General features: G+C 39.4%; 1 protein-coding gene across 1 annotated transcript in view; it reads right to left on the reverse strand.

Moving 5' to 3' along the window:
• The window catches only part of LOC128544574 (ubiquitin carboxyl-terminal hydrolase 22-like), a 34584-nt gene extending 12806 nt beyond the window's left edge, over positions 1-21778 (reverse strand). Inside the window, exons 1-5 of the mRNA XM_053514784.1 lie at positions 21358-21778; positions 8925-9057; positions 3576-3689; positions 3302-3403; positions 1678-1844 (exon numbers count right to left, since the gene is read on the reverse strand). Coding sequence (XP_053370759.1) covers positions 1678-1844; positions 3302-3403; positions 3576-3689; positions 8925-9057; positions 21358-21477 — 636 coding nt within the window. The 5' untranslated portion in view covers positions 21478-21778. The remainder of the gene's footprint in view (positions 1-1677; positions 1845-3301; positions 3404-3575; positions 3690-8924; positions 9058-21357) is intronic.
• Positions 21779-22029: the final 251 nt, after the last annotated feature.

Below are 22029 nucleotides of genomic sequence, written 5' to 3' on the forward strand. Positions count from 1 at the left end.
TGCTGTTTATGCTATTTCGTGCCGTTGCTGAATAAATTACTCCCAGCCATTTGCATTGGGCAGCGAGGAAGCTTCCTTCTTAGCGGTGAAAAACGCTACAATATATATAATTGTGCAGCCCTAACATGTTGGCTGCTTTTCCCTTACTCTCCAGTCAAACTCTCAACCCATCTCAACTGGATTTAGATCGGATGATTGATGAGGCCAGGTTATTTAAATGCAGCACTTCATTACTCTCCTTTTAGGACAAATACATCTTACATAACCTGTATGTACTGTGTGTTGGGGTTATTGTCCTGTCGGAAAACAAATGATAATACAGATCATCTCATCTGGTTTACATATAGTGAGTGTCTACAATTTTCAGCATACTGTAGGTGCATTTCCACTGTGAAAGACAGAATCTAAAAAGAAAAATCCGGAAATCACATTGTATGATTTTTTTTAACAATTTGTGAATTACTGTGTCAAATAAGTATTTAATCACTTGCTTATCAGCCAGCTTTCTGACCCTCAAAAACCTGTTATTTTGTTTTTAAATAGTCTATATGCTTCTTACGGAGCCACTCCTTGGTTTTCCTGGCTGTGTGCTTTGGGTCATTGTTCCACACATTCAGGAACTGCCTGTTCACTTCAGGTACTGCCTGTCTCACAAAAACGTGGTGGTTAGAACCAAAAATCTAAACTTTGGACTCATTAGATCAAAGGACAATTTTCCACTTATCTAATATTCTTTTCTAGTTTCATGGCCAAAGCAAGTATTTTCTGCTTGGTGTTCTCCCAAAGGAATGGTTTCAATGCCACAATTTGACCACGAAAACCTGACTCATGCAGTCTCCGCTCAACAGTGAATGTTGAAATATGTTTGGTGCTAACTCTAAGATGCATTTATGTGGGCTCTAACCTGTTCTTGAGATTCTTCAGGTCGACTGATCTTTATTTCTTAAAAAATGATGGAATTTCCAACATTCTGTCTGAGCTTCTAATAACAAACTGGACTCCATTTTAAACTTAAAGACATCAACTGTTAGATTGAATTGCCAGCCGCCTAAATCACAGTATGACTGCAGATCAATCCATGTTATCTGTTACCACGCAAATGAGGATGGGTTCCTGTTGAGTCTACTTACTATTGCCATCAAGTTTTTTGTTGCCACTGTCGCCCTGGGCTTGCTCATCAGGGACAATCTAATCATTCTGATTCATACACATTCACATTTCATACAAACTTCCATAATTCCAAAAAAATCTTTTGATTGTGTAAAGTTGCTTTGCAACAATGACAATTGTTAAAAGCGCTATGGAACATGGAAGCATAACTGAGGTTCACTAAGCTGCATCAGAACAAAGTGCTAAGGCTAAGTTGGACATGAATTCCTCTGTATACCAGAAATATACAAACATGTATATGTTGTATTTGCCTTATACTGAGACCTGCTATGATCATACATACATATATATACATACACACATATATATACATATACACATACACATATACATACATACATACATATGTGACCTATGCACATATATATTTTATATAAAAAATAAATCACATACCCACACAGTGTATTGCATATCACTTGGTGTTACCTTGTGAACCATCAACCAACATTAAGGAAGTCATACCAGTCATAGGCAGCATACCGTAGCTCTTATACCCATTAGGCTCACCTCTTGAAAGAGCTGAGACATCTCGCACACTAGACAAGAGTTGGACTGCATTTCACACTTGTGACGGTCTGACAGGAAGAAGTCACGCAGCAATGGTGTGTGTGTAAGTGCCTGCACGATGCAGTTCATGAAGCATGTGTTGCCCAAGTTGATCAAGCCCCGTAAACCTGAAAAAATATGTTAAACAGTTGAATCAATAATCAAAAAGAACCAACAACAGGCAAAGACTAATTCATTAATACAGATCAAGTGAAATAACCATATTTTTACTATAAAAATTAACATTGATTTCACACAAGCAATTAAAAAAAAAGTGTTTCAAAGAGCAAGTGACAGCATTGGCTGTCCCATATTCTGGTGACCCATATTCTGTTTTATGATTGGTATCAAGAATTCAGTTTTGTCTCGTTTAATGTTAAGAGTCGTTTATAGTCAATACTAGAGTACAAAGGCAGGACTTTGATAGTCGTATGGTTTTTACTCAGTTAGTCACCTATTCAGTGAGAAATGGCAGTGAATCTTAAGTCTTAAAAGTTACTCTCTAATTTGGTTCTATGATGTTCTATCTGCAAAGTACTAACCAGTATTTGGAATGAAACACTGTTTTGGAAGCCTAACAAACTCCATTATTCCAGCTAACTAGGGGTTCATGGTTATGAGTATTTGTACTGTATTTGTCGGTATAGGACACTGGGTTCAGTGAGCATTGTGATCCAAGTGAAACCAGTAACCAGGAATGTTATGTGCCTAATTGTTTTTGTGCTCTGATTGTTAGTTGACTGAAATGTTGGTGAAAAAATTATTCCCCAACATAAAAGAGTGTATTTTTTGAGTGAGAGTTTTTTTCTACAATTCTGTGAGCAGAACTAAAATTCAAAACTCAGTTTCCATAAGTGAGACATAACTGAATTGGCATATGTTCAGTGCTGTAGCCTTGTAAGTGCATGTGCAGGGCTACTGTAGCACAATGTAATGATGCTTTGAACTTTTCAAAGAAGATTCATATAAATTTAAAAGCGTTGAAAAGATAAATGGTTCCACAGGAAATAGTACATTTTCATTGGCTGCCCCGTTAGGTAGCTGAGCTGCACTGTACTGTATGTCTGCACTGCAACTACTTTTCAAAATTAAGTGTTGAATACAGCTTTATTGGCTCAGGACAAACAAGTGATATACAGTAAAACCGGAAACATGCTTGTACATCAAAGCAATTGTATATCAAAGATTTAATTTCCTCATAAGGAATAATGAAAAATCTGATGATTCGTTCCACAGCCCAAAAAAAAAAATTTTTTTTATTGGAAAAGAGAAGGGGGTTACGATATTCAGTGATGTCTAGTGTGTAGGACAATGTTCATACATGCGGATGTGCACGTACACACAAACACTTCTCTGTCTGCAAACTTCTTTAATAAGGAACCTCTTTAATGACACTTGCATTAGCCTTTTTTTTTTGCATTAATGTGACATTGCGTTGTTGTTAAACAGATTCATCACATGCACTGCTATAACAATACTGTCCAAGTCTTTTATTCCAAAGAAACTCCCTTTGCAGGGATCTTACCATTCAAACACTGATAAATAAGAAGGCAAATTCAGCATGGAGAAACAGGATTGTCATTACCTATAGTGCAGTTGGAAGTAATTTTCCTTCGCTTTGGATTATGGCATAGCAGCTCCAGTTCGCGCTTTGTGGGTTCCCAAGTTGAATACTTTTCCCCTACACCTGGAGATAGTAAACACATATGCATTAAAATCCACATCCACCTTTGTGTATGTATACGTTGACAAAATGTGATACACTTTCTGTATTATATGGCCCAAATATTTTGAACATTCCGATTTAGTCCCCTTTGCTTTTATAATAACCTAGAATAATCCATAAATTAAACACCAACCTTGAAGTTTCCAGGCTTTCCTCTGTTCTTCTTTGGCAATCTGTTCTACGTCTTTGTCGTATATGTAGTCTTGACAAACAAAGCAGTATATTCCACCATATAACAAGTCGACAGCTATAGCAGAGATGAGACATAATTATAAATTTACATTTTTTAACTGAAAAGTAGCAGGATGCGCATGTAGCAAGAGTCCTATAAAACTGTGCCTACTTCCCCTAAATAATTTAAAGCAAAAAGTAATTTGAGGTATGCAGCATTTCGTTATTAAGTAAGATGATTAAAAAAATAAATAGTGGCAACTTTTTACCGATTACTTCTTAAAGTTAAGCAGGTGAAACATTTTGATTCATACTAATTTTCTTACACATTTGATGCTCATTTCCATAATTTTATTTTGATTCTGTAAGGCTGATTGTGATAATGATAAGTGTTAAAAGCGGTTTTCAAATAAAATTTTATTGAACTGAAATACAAGGGTCTTGGTTATGGTAAGTTACTGTACTATATGACATGTGCTGCTCCGTTGAAAAAAATCTAAACAAGTACTCAGATGAATAATTAATGTGATTGTAAAGCCTTTACATAGAACACTGATTAAAATTCAAATTTTATTTGCCACATACACAGTCATACATAGTACGATATGCAGTGAAATGCTTAGAGATAAGTTAATAACATTAAAAAGGATGAGAAGCCACTTCTCTCCAGAATGACTCACTCACAATTTTGCCTAAGCACATAACCATGAATAAAGAATGCTACACAAAACATTCTCAAAGAGCAACTTCTCCCAACAACCCAAAATTTTTTTGCTGATGAACAATGCCTTTTCTACCAAGATGGAGCACCCTGTCATAAGGCAATAGTAATAACTAAGTGGCTAGGGGAACAAAACATCAACATTTTGGGTCCATGGCCTGGAAACTCCCCAAAGCTTCATTTCATTAAAAATGTGTAGTCAATCCTCAAAACTCAGATGGACAAAGAAAATCCCACACATTTTGACAAACTTCAAGCACTGGTTATGCAAGAATAGGCTGCTGTCATTCAGGATGTGACCCAGATGTTGATTGATAGCATGCCAAAGAATAAAAAAAGAAGGGTCAACACCGCAAATACGTGCTCTTTGCATATACTTAATATAATTGTCAATAAAAACCTTTGACATTTTTAAAATGCTTATACTTCAGTGTAACATAGTAACATTGTAATCTAATGTCCTACTGAAATCACGTTTTTTTCATATTAATATAATCTTCATACCTTGCCTTAACCCAGTGGTTCTCAAACATTTTCTGTCATTCCCCACTTAAGGGGGTGGGCGAATTTTCAAGCCCCACTTGTCAACAAAATGATAACGAAAACGGACAAGTTTACTATTTATTGAAATATCAATTTCTAAACCAGTAAGATCAAATAACACCAAGTTCAAAACAGATAAAATACACGTGCAATTGTTATAACAGGCTTACTTCATCACTTATTTAGAGCTTTCTTTCAAAAAAGTTAAGTGGCTTATTAAGGTGACTGGGGTGTGTTGTCTCTAAGTGTCTTCCTACTTTGTCTCATGCTGTCTGCTGCCAGCGGTTTAAGACACAAAACACACATGGGTCTCTCCTCTGCCCCCACCATCCCCACCATGAATCCAAGCGCAACATAGGCTTCATCATGTTTTCCTTTCGGCTGGATTTTTAGTTGATTAGGCTGATAGTGCTGAATTACCTGCTTATTTGTGGTCCATGTAACAAATGTATCCATTGATGTTATTATGCTCACTATATACAGTACGCTACTGTGTTATGGTCTAAAATGCCCCCCCCCCCCCCCCCCCCCCCCCCCGCCACAGATTGCCCACCTAAATTCATAGGTTTATGGTTTACAAATTACAAATTGTAACAAATTAATTTAATTATAAAGTAAGCAATATAAAAAAAAAGGTTTTATAGGGGGCAAAATATATAAATTATATATTTTTTTCATATACCAAATTTATATTTTTATATTGCTTATTTTATAATAAAAATCCTTCCTCATTTTGGGGGATTTGTATTAATCGTCTCGACGGCTGTCACGTGACTAGGGTTAATTATAATAGTAATAATATATTTGATAATAATAAACCTTTGAATGCATGTCCTAATATAATAATTGATAGAGATTATGTAGGGGGGCATTCCGTGGCAGGGGGGCATTTTAGCGCATAACACCTGTTTGTGTCCGCGGTAAAATTAGTCTCAAATTCGCATCTTCGAATTCAATAGCTGCGTAAATAAACCCGCAAATAAGATACTCACATATACTGTATTTCCTCTCTACATTGTCTTTAAGCTACATCCGCCTTAAATTATACATGTTTAAAAGCATAAACACTATTATTCTCTACGGCGCAACGAATGATTTAGGGATCATCGCAAAATGCCGCACAGCAACAAAAAGCGTAGAACGATATTGATCTTCCCTTCTGTTCAGCGCCTGAAGGAGCAAAAAACAACTTCGTTACCACACTGGAAACTAGAAATGCCAGACTAGTACTGCCTGATAAAATACAGAAACATGAGCATACACATTGGAATAAATGAAATTACATATATAATACCGAATGTTTCCTTATATATTGTTCCTCTGGAATTAACATGCCGACGTTAAACCGTAATTGTTGCACTGTGGTTCCACTTTTTCTCGGATTTATTTTAATTTACTTGTATTAATGATCCAATTCTTTGTGTGTCATTATTTAGTTTCGAGTGTCTGATAAAGAAAATAAAGATTAAATAAATCAATAAAGAAAAGCATGAATTAGAATAGATACGTTCCTATTATTTTCCACTAATTCCCTCCCGTTTATTGCGCCCCACCTGTCATGCCTGTATTCCCCACTAGTGGGGCGCGCCCCACAGTTTGAGAACCACTGCCTTAACCAATGCATGCCTTAACTTGCCGTAAATGTAAAAATCGTACTAAATTATTATGATATAGGCAATAGTTATTATGTTGATTTATGATTTAGGCAATTTAGGCAAAAAAAAAAAACACTATTATTATTACTTACTCACCGTTTCTAAACACACTGACCTGTCTTGTCAGATACATTAATGCGACTCATAACACTAATCAAAAACAAGAAGGTTGTGTTTAATTCATTTGTACTTTTCTGCTAAGTCAGAACACTAAAATTTCTTAACAAATAGTTTATATAATCTATACACTGTTGCCCTGACAACCTATTAATAGATTCCTGATGCAGAAACATGAAGGCTGAGGCAGCAGGTGTGTGTGTGTGTGTGGGTGGATGATGCCTTGTGTGTTAACATATCTGTGAATGTATACTGAAGATGTACTAAAGAAAGAGTAGAAATTAAATCTAATAATCTAATAATTTTTTATAATTAATTATATCAAAATATAGAATGTGACAGCTAGCAAAGTATTAACCATTTATTTAATTCTACTTCAATTCAAAGGAAGAAATCAACCACGTCTTTGGGAATACTCATTCCTTTTAGCCAGTTAGTAAGTTTATACTCATTCAGTTTATATCATGCTCAGGCTGGTTTATCTTATAATGTTTATCTTTATCTTGCCATGAAAAGGAACTTAATCCCAAAAAAATACATTTCTGCTGCATTTCAGCCCTGACACAAAAGTTCCTGCTGACTCTCTCGTTAACACAGGTGAGAGTGTTGACGAGGACAAGGCTGGAGATCACTCCGTCATGCTGATTGAGTTAGAATAACAGTCTGGCTTTAAAAGGAGGGTGGTGCTTGAAATTATTATTTTTCCTCTATTAACCATAGTTACTTGTCCACAAAATTGGATTCGCAGGCAAGTCCTGCTAGTAAGATTATACCGAAATCAACCATTTATCAGATTATCAATAACTTAAAAAAGAGAGGCTCTATTGCTGTGAAGAAGGCTTCAGGGCGCCCACGAAAGTCCAGCAAGCGCCAGGATCCTCTCCACAAGTTGATTCAGCTATGGAATCGGGGTATCACCAGCACAGAGCTTGCTCAGGCAGTGTAGCAGGCAGGAGTTCATCCAAACACAAAGTGAGGCAAAGACTTTTGGAGGATGGCCTGGTGTCAAGAAGGGCAGCAAAGAAGCCACTTCCCTCCAGATAAAAACATCAGGAAGAGACTGATAAACTCCAAGCATTGATTATGCAAGAATGAGCTGCCATAAGTCAGCATTTGGCCCAGAAGTTGATGGACAGCATGCCAGGGAGAATTGCAGAGGTATTGAAAAAGAAAGGTCAACACTGCAAATATTGACTTTTTGCATAAACATAATGTAATTGTCAAAAAAAAGCCTTTGACACTTAAAATAAAATGCCTGGATTTATACTCAAGTATACCATAGTAACAACTGACAAATAGATCTAAAAACACTGACACTTTGTGTAAATTAATATTTGCATCATTCTCAAAACATTTGGCCAAAGCTATACATGCACACCTATTCAGAGTGAAAGAAAAATCTGTTCACTTGTACAGGTTCGCAAGTACCTTGGGGTCCAAATAAATAACAAACTGGTCTGGAGTCTTATCACTTAAGTACTCATCAGTAAGAGACAGCATAGATTTTAATTCTATAATTCTTTAATGTAGGCAACAAGCTCTTACAGATGTTTTATCACCCTCTATAACCAGTGTTCTGTTCATTGTGGTGATGAAATCAAGGCTTGGAGGTCACCAGTCTCAAGAAGCTGTTAAGAAAGGGTAGCTACAGTAAGTGGATAGTGGACAGTGATGTACAGTACTTAAACTAGACCACTTAAACAAAAAAATTAAAAGTGAAATTGCATGGTAAAAAAAAAAAAATCAACAGTAAAAACTATAGCTACGTTAAATAGTAAAAGTAAGAGCATTTCCATATGCACACAATGTGCTGGGAACTCACAGGACTGAGACTAAACTTCTGTGTGACCATAAGAAAATCACTTCTTAGTGAGGCTAAATAAATCTTTGTAATTTGGCCAACAGCCAATTATTTTTTGAAGCAGAAAGGCTTTTATAGCTCATATTTGGGAGACCAAATAACAGAGTACTAGAGTACCATCAAGAGAAATATGCCATGTAGACAATGGGATCATGAATTGTTATGGGTACATTGTGTATTGTTTTTAGGCAAATCAGTCTATCAAATGCTAAAATGCAATCCTGATAGGGTACCATTACACCTTAGACACAGCAAAATATACAGAGTGGTTTAAGTGGAGGACAAAGAAAGTAAGCTCTCACAGGGAACACCTCCCTTGATTTGTTTTTCAAAAAGTATGTTCTAAAACATTGAAACCACTACCCTAAATGCCCCCACAATGTCACTTCTCTATTGGCCAACTGTGTTTCTTACCTAGATTATGCCGCTTGTTTTTAGCATGTTCGTGGATGTGTTTCTTGGAGAAGCAGCCAAAAAAGACACAGTAAAGGCACGAATGCAGCCTGTTCAGGTGTGCGCCACACATGTGACAGATACACGACTTTGCCTGGTAAAAAAGAAAGTGAGAGAAAACAGCAGACATAGACAGTTGTTAGTGTGTTTTTGAACAATCATGACATAAATCATGATAGACTCTTGGGGATTGTAGCCATTGTAAGGTGTCAGTGCCATCAGTGTCTTTACTATTTACTGTTACATGTAACTTGTGGACAACTATAAACAATTGATTTCTTACATAATTTAGATATTAAACTTTTTCTGTTTTTACTTATAATATTATTTTAATTGATTTTTAACACCACCAAAAAAAAGCAGTCAGATCAATATTACAATTGACTGCCACAGCAAACATTTAAACACAGACAATATTTTGTTAATATAAAAGAGTGATCATGCCAAGGGCAAAACAGTAAAAGAAAACATAAAAGAAAGAGTTAATCTTTCGATGGCATACTGGGGTGAAAAATGTTCTGAATATGAATTAAAAGTTTTGCTCATGCACAGTGATTAAAGTTGATTTATGAAAAACCTCCTCACATATAGAGAGTCATTTATCATCAATGAATGATTGGCCCATATCCTTTTCCCAAACCGGCGGTTTAAAGGTGAAGAGGTTTCTGATAAAATGGAGATGTACAGATAGGAAACCTGACCCCTCAACGCCCCCGGGACAAGAAGGGAATTCTCAATAAGTGTTGTGAAAGATTTGAGAACAGTATCTCTAAATAAACTGGTTAAATTAAAAACACCTTTCCTGTCCAGGCCTGAAGACTAATACTGGCTAACGAAGCAGGAAAAATCAGTGTTGAATGTTATTGGGGATTGCAAGGTCAAATTCCTAGGAAGAGCGAGATGTTTTCTGACATCTTCCCAAGACAAAAGGGTGTTAAAAAAATGTTCAACTGCTGGTCAGATCAGATTATTAATGAATGGAAGAGTTGTTAGTGCTCATGCAAAGGATTCCATACAAACCCACAGGGAGTCATCTTAAATCATTTAAAAATCATCTTGTTTGATCTGAGCAGCCCAATGTTAAAGCTGCAGGTTGGACAAAATCTGCCTCAATGCTCCTTTGGCTTGAGAAAACAAGTGAATCGATTCTGGGTTATTATTCCATATAAACTTACTAACGTTCCACGGACGATGCAATCTCTCATCTCCTCCATACATCTCTCACTCATCTGGACACTCGGAGGGGGAATTATGTGAAAATGCTCTTCATCGACTACAGCTCTGCATTTAATACCATAATTCCCTCCACACTTACCACCAAGCTGGAGCACCTGGGACTCAGCTCATCAAAGTGTCAGTGGATCTCCAATTTTCTGACTGGCAGACCACAGGCAGTAAGGATGGGCGGACATGTCTCAGCCTCCCTCACTCTCAGCACTGGAGCCCCCCAGGGTTGTGTTCCGAGCCCCCTGCTGTACTCTCTGTACACCTATGACTGCGTGGCCACTACCAACTCCACCACCGTTATCAAGTTTGCTGACGACACTGTTGTGGTGGGCCTGATCACAAACAACGATGAGACGGCCTACCTGGAGGGGGTTGGAAATCTGGAGAACTGGTGCCAGAGGAACAATCTCCTCCTGAACGTCAGCAAGACAAAGGAGCTGATAGTGGACTTCAGTACAAAGCAGGTGAGGAACTACCAGACCCCCGTCATCAACAGGAGCCCAGTGGAGAGAGTGGACAGCTTCCGATACCTCGGTGTTCACATCACGCAGGACCTGTCATGGTCCTGTCACATCAACACCGTGGTGAAAAAGGCCTGGCAGCGTCTCTACCACCTCAAACGCTTAAGAGACTTTAGACTGCCCTCCAAGGTGCTCAGGAATTTCTACTCCTGCACCGTAAAGAGCATCCTAACGGGAAACATCACGACCTGGTTCGGGAACAGCACCATGCAGGACGAGCTCTACAGAGGGTGGTGCGATCAGCTGAGCGCATCATCCGCACCGAAAGGGTATGTACTAAAATAGATAAAGCAAACAGGGAAGCACATTATTTTAATTATATAAATTCTTCCAAACAAAGAAACTGGCAAAGAGGTCCACCTATTAGAATAGAATAGTCTTTATTGTTATTGCAACAAGTACAACGAAATTTAAAGTGCCATCCCTCAATGCAACCTTGAAACATAATCATGCGCGTGCACACACAAACACACACACACACACACACACACACACACACACACACAAAGCGTACATTCTGCTATTGCACAATCCACAATTTTTTTTGCATAAATTGCATTAATTGCAGAAAAAATGCATAAATAATTTAATCTTATTGCACATTGTTTGAACCCGTTTTTATAGCAGCATTCAGTCTTCTTATTGCACAGGGATAAAAACTGTTTTTATATCTACTGGTTCTAGTTTTTAATGTTCTATACCGTCTGACAGACTGCAGTAGTTCAAACAGTTGATGTCCCAGGTGTGAGTTGTCCTTCGCAATTTTATTGGCAAGATTAAGGCAGCGGGAATCGTGTAAGTTTTCCAGATTGCTGAGGGGGCAGCCGACAATCTTTAGGGCAGTTGTAATGACCCTCTGCAGTGCCGTTCTCTGGGTCACAGTGCAGCTGCTTTACCACACACATATGCAGTATGTCAGTATGCTCTCAATGGAGCATCGATAAAAAGACACCAGCAGTCTCTGGGAGATGTTCTTCCTGAGCATTGTCAGGAAATACAGTCTCTGCTGGGCCTTTTTTCAGCATCTCGGATGTGTTTACCCCCCAGCTCAGATCCTCCTCAACATGTACTCCCAAAAAGCGGAAGTACGGAACCCTCTCCACACAGTCCCCGCTGATAAACAGTGGTAAGATGTCCACTTTTTTTCCTAAAATCTATGATGACCTCCTTGGGCTTAAAGGTGTTGAGGAGTAGATTATTTTCTACACACCAGGCTGTTAGCCGTTCCACCTCATACCTGTAGGCAGACTCATCCCCCTCGAAGATGAGCCCTACTACTGTTGTGTCATCTGCATATTTGACAAGGGTGTTACTATGCTGGACAGGTGTACAGTCGTAGGTGTACAGGGTGTAGAAACACAACCCTTAGGGGGCTTAAAACACAACCCTGTAGTGACCCGGTGCTGAGGCTGATGGCCGGTGATGTATATGGGCCCACTCGCACCCTCTGGCTGCGATCACATAGAAAGCTCCTAATCCATAGGCAGATGGAATATGGAAGCCCCAGGTCCACTAGTTTGTCCATCAGTTTGTGGGGGAGGATGGTATTAAACGCAGAGCTATAATTCACAAAAAGTAGCCGCACATAGCTTCCCGGGTGCTCCAAATGGGATAGCACTGCCTGGAGAGATGTTAATATGGCATCCTCTGTGGATCTGTTTGGCCTGAATGCAAACTGGTGTGTGTCAAAATTTGGTGGGAGAAATGAAATGTAACTCCGTATCAGTTTTTCGAAGCACTTCATCACCACAGGGGTGAGAGCAACTGGCCGGTAATCACTTAAACTGTTATTGTGTAATTTTTTAGGCAGGGGGACTACAATTGAGGATTTTAGACAGAGTGGAACAGTGGCCTGGGACAAGGACTGATTGAAAATCCTGGTGAGGACTCCAGCCAGCTGGTCAGCACAGTCCTTTAGCACCCTTCCAGAGATGCCATCCGGTCCTGCAGCCTTCCTGGTGTTAATGGACCGCAGGGTACACCTCACCTCCCACTCTTCTACTGTCCATGCTTCGTAAGCGCCTGGTGTAAGTATGGGTGCACCTGGTTGATCCACCTCTAAACGGGCAAAGAAGTTTCTCTGCCAGCGAAGCATCACCATCAGCAACACCAACGTTTGTCTTGTAGTTGGTAAGATGCTGAACTCCCTGCCACACCTGCCTGCTGTTGTGACTGTCCAGGTGGTCCTCGATTTTCCTCCTGTACATCGATTTAGCCTCTCTGATGCCTCTCTTTAGGTTGGCTCGGGCTGTGCTGTAGATAGCCGTGTCGCCAGACTTGAAGGCGTTGTTCCTCTCCTTCAGGAGCTGCCAGACCTCCTTGTTCATCCAGGGCTTTTGATTGGGATAAATCCGTATACGTTTGTCCACTGTGACAGTGTCTATGCAGTTCTTAATGTAACAGAGAACACTGTCTGTGAACACCTCCAGGTCTGAATCTTCAAAAACATACCAATTCGTCCTGTCAAAACAGTCCTGCAGCTGCTGAGAGGCTCCAGCAGGCTATGTTGTTACAGTCTTTGTAATTATAAGAGCAGTTTTCCTGAGGGGAGCATATGCAGGGACTAAAAGTAAAGATATGTGGTCAGGACTGGCCCAGGTGTGGTAGTGGTCTTGCCCTGTAGCCTACCTTGATGTTTAAGTAGACCTTGTCCAGTGTGTTTGCTCCCCTAGTAGCACATTTTACATGCTGGTGAAATTTCGAGAGCGCTGACTTTTAGTCTACCTGATTAATGCCCCCTGCTATGCTGTGTACACCATCAGGATACGTGCTCTGCCATCTGCTAATGCTACTATACAACTATCCTATAGCCGAGCTAGCGATAGCATATGGTGGAATATAAACAGATCATGACCACATTAAACTCTCTCTGTAAGTTAATGGGCCTGCATTTAATAGTCACATACTCCAGGTCTGGGGAGCAGTGACTGTCTAAAGTCACTGTGTTAATAAACCAGCAGTTATTGACAAACACAGAGCCCCCCTCCTCTACTCTTACCGGAGTCCCTTGTTCTGTCATGACGCTGTATTGTGTAGCCTGCTAGCTCGATAGCAGAGTCCGGGATGAGTGGATGAAGCCAGGTCTCTGTGATTATCATAATACAGCTGTCCTTCACGATGGTATTAGACGCCATCTGTAGCCTCAATTCATCCATCTTGTTGGTAAGTGATCTGGCAATAGTCATGAAGAGGCTTGGAAGCGGTGGTCTGTGTGGCTGTCTCCGTAGTCTAGCTAGCACGCCGGCCATGCAGCCTCGCTTCTGCTTTCTCTCCCTGCCCCGCCTTCGCCTTCTTACCTCCGCGCGTCTTTGCCTGAACGCCATTTCCTTACTACTCCCAACCAGTTAGGACACCTCTGGGGCTCTCCTACATTTTGGTGGAGAGGGGAATGATTTCCTTTTTTAAGAATCTCGTGTAAGTGCAAAACCAAAATGACATGAGGCCACTTAGGAGCAATTTCCTTCACTGTGATGCTTAGTAAATACAGGCCCAGAGCAAATTTGGATAAAGCTATAGGTAGTAGGGATGAGATTTACCAAAGACCATCATCACGATTTTATAAACTCCCGATTACATAAAACATTTTTATGTAAAACCACGGAAAACCACGACTGAAACATGAAAAAATAAACAGCAAATGATGGCTCACAGGTGTCCATAAGAGTTTTTTTGCTGGTTGACATGGTTTCACATAGTGCTGTGTGTTTTTTTTTTTTTTTTTTATTAGGTGTGTAATGAGATATATAATTCCAAAGCTTATATAATATGGTGGAGTTTCTTTTCAATTTTACACCAAGCAAAAATATGCAACAAGGAGACATGCCTAGATTTCCATGTTTATGGATTAAACAATCCAATATCACAGACAGACAGACTGACGGATGGACAGATGAACAGACATACAAATCTTTACTGTCATTGTAAAGCACTCAGCAGCGGAATGCAGTCTAGCATCTACCGGAAGCGCAAATAATGTACATATATCATTTTATTAAAAATTATTTATAAAGTGATTTAAGAATAAAGATTTAAGAGATGTTGATAGTAAACATCATACAGCTTTTAGCTTCTCCCGTCGAGGGGTTGGTACAGTGGACCCTCAATCCACACAACAACTTGGCACAGGTTTTACGCCGAATGCCCTTCCTAATGCAACCCCTTCCCCATTTTATCTGGGCTTGGGACTGGCACTGCATGCAGTGGCTGGGCAGTATGGGGTGTGGCAACCCACCAACAACCGGGCTTGAACGAGTATTCTCAGATCCACATATTCCTGCACTTCAAATTCCAATTTCCACTATTTCTTAAGACTTAACTGCACATTTGATCAGTTTATTGCACTTTGTTCAATTGCCATGTTGCCCTCACCTCAGTAGTGATGAAGTGCTTTGAGCGCCTGGTCAGAGACTTCATCATTTCTTCATTACCCAACACACTGGACCCTCTACAGTTTGCATACTGCCCAAACCGCTCCACAGACGATGCAATCTCCCATCTCCACACATCACTCACTCACCTGGAGACTAGGACAGGGAATTATGTTAAAATGCTCTTCATCGACTATAGCTCTGCATTTAATACCATAATTCCTTTCACACTCACCACCAAGCTGAAGCACCTGGGACTCAGCTCATCTATGTGTTAGTGGATCTCCAACTTCCTAACTGGCAGAACACAGGCAGTAAGGATGGGCGTACATGTCTCAGCCCCACTCACTCTCAGCACTGGAGCCCCAAGGGTTGTGTTCTGAGCCCCATGCTGTACTCTTTGTACACCTATGACTGCGTGGCCACTACCAGCTCCACCGCCATCGTCAAGTTTGCTGACGACACTGTCGTGGTCGGCCTGATCACAAACAATGACGAGACGGCCTACCTGGAGGAGACTGGAAATCTGGGGAACTGGTGCCAGAGGAACAATCTCCTCCTGAACGTCAGCAAGACAAAGGAGCTAAGAGTGGACTTTAGCACAACAAAAGCCCAGTGGAGAGAGTGGACAGCTTTCGATACCTCAGTGTTCACATCACGCAGGACCTGTCATGGTCCTGTCACATCCACACCGTGATAAAAAAGGCCCGGCAGCGTCTGTACCACCTGAGACGCTTAAGAGACTTTAGACTGCCCTCCAAGGTGCTAGGGAAATTTCTACTCCTACACCATAGACAGCATCCTGACGAGAAACATCACGACCTGGTTCGGGAACAGCACCATGCAGGACAGACGAGCTCTACAGAGGGTGGTGCGATCAGCTGAGCGCATCATCCGCACCGAGCTCCCTGACCTCCATTCAATCTACACCAAGCGGTGCTGGCCAAGATCATCATGAAGGACCTCAGCCATCCCAACAATGGACTGTTCTCTCTGTTGAGGTCAGGAAAGCGATTCCACTCCCTGAAGACCAACACAGAGAGACTGAGGAGGAGCTTCTTCCCACAGGCTATAAGGTCTCTCAACCACATCACCATGCAGATCTAGTACAATCCTTTACCATATATGGACACTATGGACACATTCACACACATCTACACTCACATGTTTTTCACATCCTGGACCATTGCACAAAGACACTTTAATAAGGCACCTTAATAAGTCTTTTATGCATATTTGCACACCATCTTTTCTTCACCAAATTAAAAATTTTTTTAAATGTTCATGTACAGTATATTTCTATTTTAATCTATATTTTTATCCTAGTTAAATTTAAATTTTCTATCCTATTTCTTTTATTTCTTTTATTCATATTTATTTCTTATTATAAGTTTTAATTCTCTTTTTAAGGTCGCTGGCGGTCGTACAAGCATTTCACTGCATATCATACTGTGTATGACTGTGTATGTGACAAATAAAATTTGAATTTTGAAATTTGAATTTGATTTGATTTACAGCACCTAAGAGAAGAGTAATAAATGCTTCTCAGAGTTCAAGCACCAGATTGATTGAGTGGTGCATCAGATGACCTGATCTCACAATCACTTAATCTACATCTCATTGAGATGGTCCGGGATGAGTTGGATCAGAGAGTAAAGAAAAAGCAGCCAACAAATATACAACACCTCTGAGAATTTCTTTAAGATTGCTGGAAAACCATTCCAGGTGACTACCTTATGAGGTTGACTGAGAGAAGGCCAAGAGTGTGCAAAGGTGTCATCAAAGCAAAACATGGCTATTTTAAAGAATCAAAGATAAATAACCCGAATATGTTTTCTATCACATGGATGAATACATAAAAAGGGTAAGTTTGCTTCTATTCCTGAGCAGTAAACTCTGAGAAATCTCTCTCTGATTTTTATCCACTCTGTCTTTGACTAAAAAAGGGGCAATCAAATCAAAGTGGCAACTGAATACAGTACATAACCAATCAAAGGGGAGACCAAATTCTTGTAACTAGAGCTAACAAAAAGCCAGGATTCATCATAATAAAATTTGGTAGGCCATACCTAACCTCAAAGCTGGCAAAAATATTTATTCTTCTATTTCTGACAGATTACACAGAAATTTACTGTGTTCAGGAGAACATCCTGCATGTCAAAAAGTTATAATATCATTAAATAGTTAATGCACATAAACCCTGCCCATTTTATTGGATCTGCATCCATTTAAACAGTAAAGTTGGAATATCTAATTAAAGCCATGTCAGTTGGATTAAAGAAATATTGTCCATAACTGATGTGTGGCATGCTACATGCACAGCTATCATTATTTTGGTAGCCCATGGATAATTTTTTTTTTTCAGCCTTGCCTGTAGTGGTTATGGCAGTTTGTAACATTGGCTATACAGTGGTCTTTTTATCAAGCAATACTTTTTTTAAGACCATTCAGATGAGCCCTTATTATAAAGTTACAATATTTAAAATAAGCCCATTTTTAATTATCTGCTCAAGGCACAAACTGCACATTTCCACAAAAATCCACCAAATCTGGCAACATGATTTAAAGCTTATTTTGCATTATTTTCTAGGCCAACAGATTTGGATGTCATGACTATACTCAAATGTTATTGCATACATTTCAGACTTGTTTGCCATTGAAAATCATTTTCATTACACTAAAATTTCATGTTACTGACCCAGTACATTTTTGGAGATATTTTTATAGTGTTAGTGCATTTAGACAAGAAGCAGAACACTTAGACTGCTGTTAGATTTATGCAAATTATGTAAGTCTGCTATTTTATTCTTCTTGAAACTGTTTACAGCAATGCTGCAATGGGTCAGTTTTGAGTGGAAAGCACTTCAAGACAATGAAAAGTTCTCCTGAAAGACCTTCAACTAGCTCAACCACTGAAAATGTTAAAGCAATTTCGGCAACTTGTGCATGATTACCATCCGAGAACAACTCACAACATTGCTGCCATTGTCAGTGTGTCATACAGCGTGTGACAGGAGCAGAAAGAACACTGCAACAAAGTCCGCCATGACTCGTTAGCATATCGTGGATGACCTGTCCTTCATGCCAAGGATCAATACCGGTGACAAATCTTGACTGATTGGGTATGAGACTAAGCAACAATCTTCAAAGTGTAAGAGCCTATCATCTCCATGACCAACAAAGGCAAGGCAGGTCCGCAGCCCGACCTAGTGCATGGTCATCGTCTATTTCAACGTTCAAAGCATTGTGCATGGAGAATTTGTCAATAAGGGAAAAAATCTACTGAGGCTGTAAACAATATGTATGTACAGTATATGTTTATATTTAACAACGGTCATTGTGGCAAAACAGTAATTTTTAGGATTTGTTTATTTCTTTATTTCTTTCTGTTTATTAATATTCATCATTTGCTGCAGCACTCTCACTGTTCCAGACATGTTGTGCTTGCCTGCAGTAAAATCTTAAATAGAAAGCATTTTAATATCTAACTTGTGAAATGTGGTTGAAAATTTGGTTTTGAAAATGGATTTCAAAAAACATTTGTGGTTCTAATTTAGCGAGAATATACATTACAGTTATACATTGTGCACCTTCAGCCAGGCTTGCATGTGTTCAATCTTTGCTGTAACGCTACTATGTGATGTGCCACCAGGGGCTCTGTACTACTCCACGCTGCTTGTGTAGTGTCACACCGAGAACACGTTACTATTACACAGAGAACTGGCAGTACACAGCAAACTGATTCATATCAATTATTGCAGAAATTATTCAGTGAAAGACTCAAATATTTTTTTGTAAAATCCAGGTGATGTTTTTTTTGGCCAGACAGGGTGTACAAATGCTCTGACATTTGAGTTGGAGTGTAAATTGCAAGCTGAGGTATACTTCTGTATTATTAACTAGGCAGCTCCTTAGATGTATTAATTAAAAAACAATGGTAATTTAGGGTCTATGTATATAATTCAATTCAATTTTATTTATATAGCGCTTTTAACAATGGTCATTGTCTCAAAGCAGCTTCACAAAGATGAAAGAAATTCATAAAAAAAATTATATATATATATAATAAAATTAAATAATAATAAAATAATAATAATAATAATAAATTGTGAATGTGTGAGAAAAATGTGTCTAGATAATAACGAGATGAATAACGAGATGAATATTTTACTTACATTACGGCATTCCTAGGTTGTGACAAGATGGGTTACAGAAACTAACACTGCCACGGGACAGCTACAGTATTTGCCAGTCACCTGGCCACGTATACATTTTACATGACAATATCAACCAGGGACTAAGTATACAGTTTCCCTGAGCTAATGCTGAAAATGGCTCCTCTATGTGGTTCCGGAGATATGAGAGCGAGTGTGAGAGTGAAGGATGTGTGGGACACCCTGGTGTCTTAGCAATGGCTCACACATAATGAATATAACCTGATATCTTGCATTTACTTGAAAGAAAAAGTAAGGGTGCTGATTAATATGTGAATATCTCAGTTATAGGTAGTCTGAGAGGTTTCATTTTGGACTTGCAAAATTGAGAGAGAATTGGTGACAGTGAGACACAGGTACGTTGCTTTTAATCTAAAGTTTAACTGTGTATATATTCACACATTGAATTAAATTTAAATGCATTTACGGACTGCAGCAAAGTTACTCACGAGCTGGAGCATTAAAGCGTGAGTGAGGGCATTTTTGAAGAGAAAAATACATGTCAATTTCTGCAGCGACATAAAATATTTGCATAAAGTTTAATCATGTAGCACTTTTTATATTAAAAAACAATCAAAGTCTAACAAGCGTGTTAAATATAAAATCACTCACACGCAAGAAAAACAGAATTACAATTATACATGCAGCACAATTGCACATTATATTTGGTATCTTTTTTTCTTTTATTCTTATCCCCTTGTTTTGAATCAATAATGATTCTTCTTTGCACTTTCTCCACTATTTATCATTATTATTAGTAGTAGTTTTTTGCGCTTCTTTACCAGTAGTTTCAAGTCACTTTGACTGCACCGTTAAATGTGTGTAGATTTGTTTGTTTTTTTTCCTCTGTTATTTTGTGACTTGATTCTGAGCTTTGGCAACACGTTTGTATGCAGGAGTGTGTTTTGCTGTATTCTCTCTATGTCAAGTGTTAGCCCCTGAGTATTCGTATAAATATAAATAATACACTGTTTTGTGTATGATTAAACTTGATACAAAATAGTAATTTTCTTTTGTCCTTTGTCCAATGCCTATATTTTCAGAATCTCAGTTAAGATTTTATAAAAAGTTGGCAGCGATCCGAGGTGAGGGCGTGTAAACTACCTGAACTGAGACCACAATATGACGGCCACCCAACAAAAGTCAGTAGTTTAACAGAAGTCCAAAAGATTCACTAAAGATTGATTAAAGACTTGTTTGTATAACGTAGTTACTGAAAAGTGGCATTTTTAGTGGAATAGCATTTTTATAGACTTACAATAGCTGTATAGAGAACCCGAACACAAACATGAAATTCGGACCTCTGCTTGAAGAACGTTTATTAACCGGACCTTCTTAAATTTTAATTCAGCACCCCTGGTTTACAGAGTGAGGACTGGTTGTACTTTTATAAAGTCTACAGACGACTAGATGGACATCGACTACACAGTTTATCAGTGAACTCTCACAACTATTAAATCCAGAGGCTCAATCCTTGACAAGTTTGTACCTCTGCTATTAGCAGCAGCGACCAGTATGCTAGCTTTAAGTCTACATCACGGTAGGCGTTGTTCCAGCCTAACCTCCTCTCCTCCACATAGAGAGAGAGAGAGAGAGAGAGAGAGAGAGAAAATCACTAGACCAAACTTAGACTAATGATAACTAGGGTCTGGGCGTGTAGAAGCGGACAGGGAGGGGTTCCGATTTGTGCATTATCTCAGTGCAGACACTATGCTGGCTCTGAGCATCTCCCCTCTCTCTCTCTCCCCACGGAAAGACTAGACCGCTAGCAGCTGGTTACACACCCCGGATACACACCCAGCCAGTTTTGTACGGTTTTCCTAAGATACTCAGACTTTGTAGCTACCCTGCGCTGCAGTGGGACAACTTGTACAATCGACTGCATGTAGATACCGGGATTGTGTGCCTGATGTGCTTCCAACTGTGCGCGGGGCGTCGTGAACAATACACCCAACTAGTCTACCATGAGATAACGTTATTCGCTTTCACTTTGTATTTGAACCTTAGCACGCCGTAGTGGGATTTCCTTTTTTCTGCTTGTTTGGTTTAGTTCCTTGTATTTTACCTTACGTCTCCTGGTTTCTGCGGTGCCGGTCCACACAAAGCACTGATATATGACTCTCAGGTTTTGATTCCAATTGTCCACTTTGAAACCGTTCACATGGGAGCACCCGGCCGGACACATGACAGAAAGCACATTCAGCTTTGTGGGTTTTAAAGGGAAGAAACGTGTCCGAGGAGAAATAACGTGAACTAGCTCTCAAAACTAGCAAGCTAACTGTCCAGCACGGTCTCCGAATGAAAATGGATCCACTAATGTTACTGAAAGGTCCAGGACGAAAAGCGGGCATCTACAAAGAAAAGTGCTGGTCGGAATCCTGACATTGATTACATTAGCTGGTCTCTAGACTGCCGTTTCTGGCAGGATCGCATAAGCTAGCGTTATACATTTGTTACTTCTAGTACTTCCACTTGCACTCAACAGATTTTTATGCTCAGCAACTGCAACACGGATTTCAATAGTAAACCATAAGCTCTGCAGCACCCGCCTACCGCGCTTTATAATTGGCTAACAAGATGAAGTCTTAGAAACGGTTGGTTGGTGACGTTACTATTTCCCCTCTAGATCACACCCATTATGAACACTATTGGTGAACAGCAGTGCCCTTTTCCTAGTGATGTGGTGTTCTTACCGGCCTGAAGTACTGTAACCAAACACATGTAGAGTACCGATCAC

This window comes from Clarias gariepinus, chromosome 16 (assembly GCF_024256425.1).
Source record: "Clarias gariepinus isolate MV-2021 ecotype Netherlands chromosome 16, CGAR_prim_01v2, whole genome shotgun sequence".
NCBI classification, from domain to species: Eukaryota; Metazoa; Chordata; class Actinopteri; order Siluriformes; family Clariidae; genus Clarias; species Clarias gariepinus.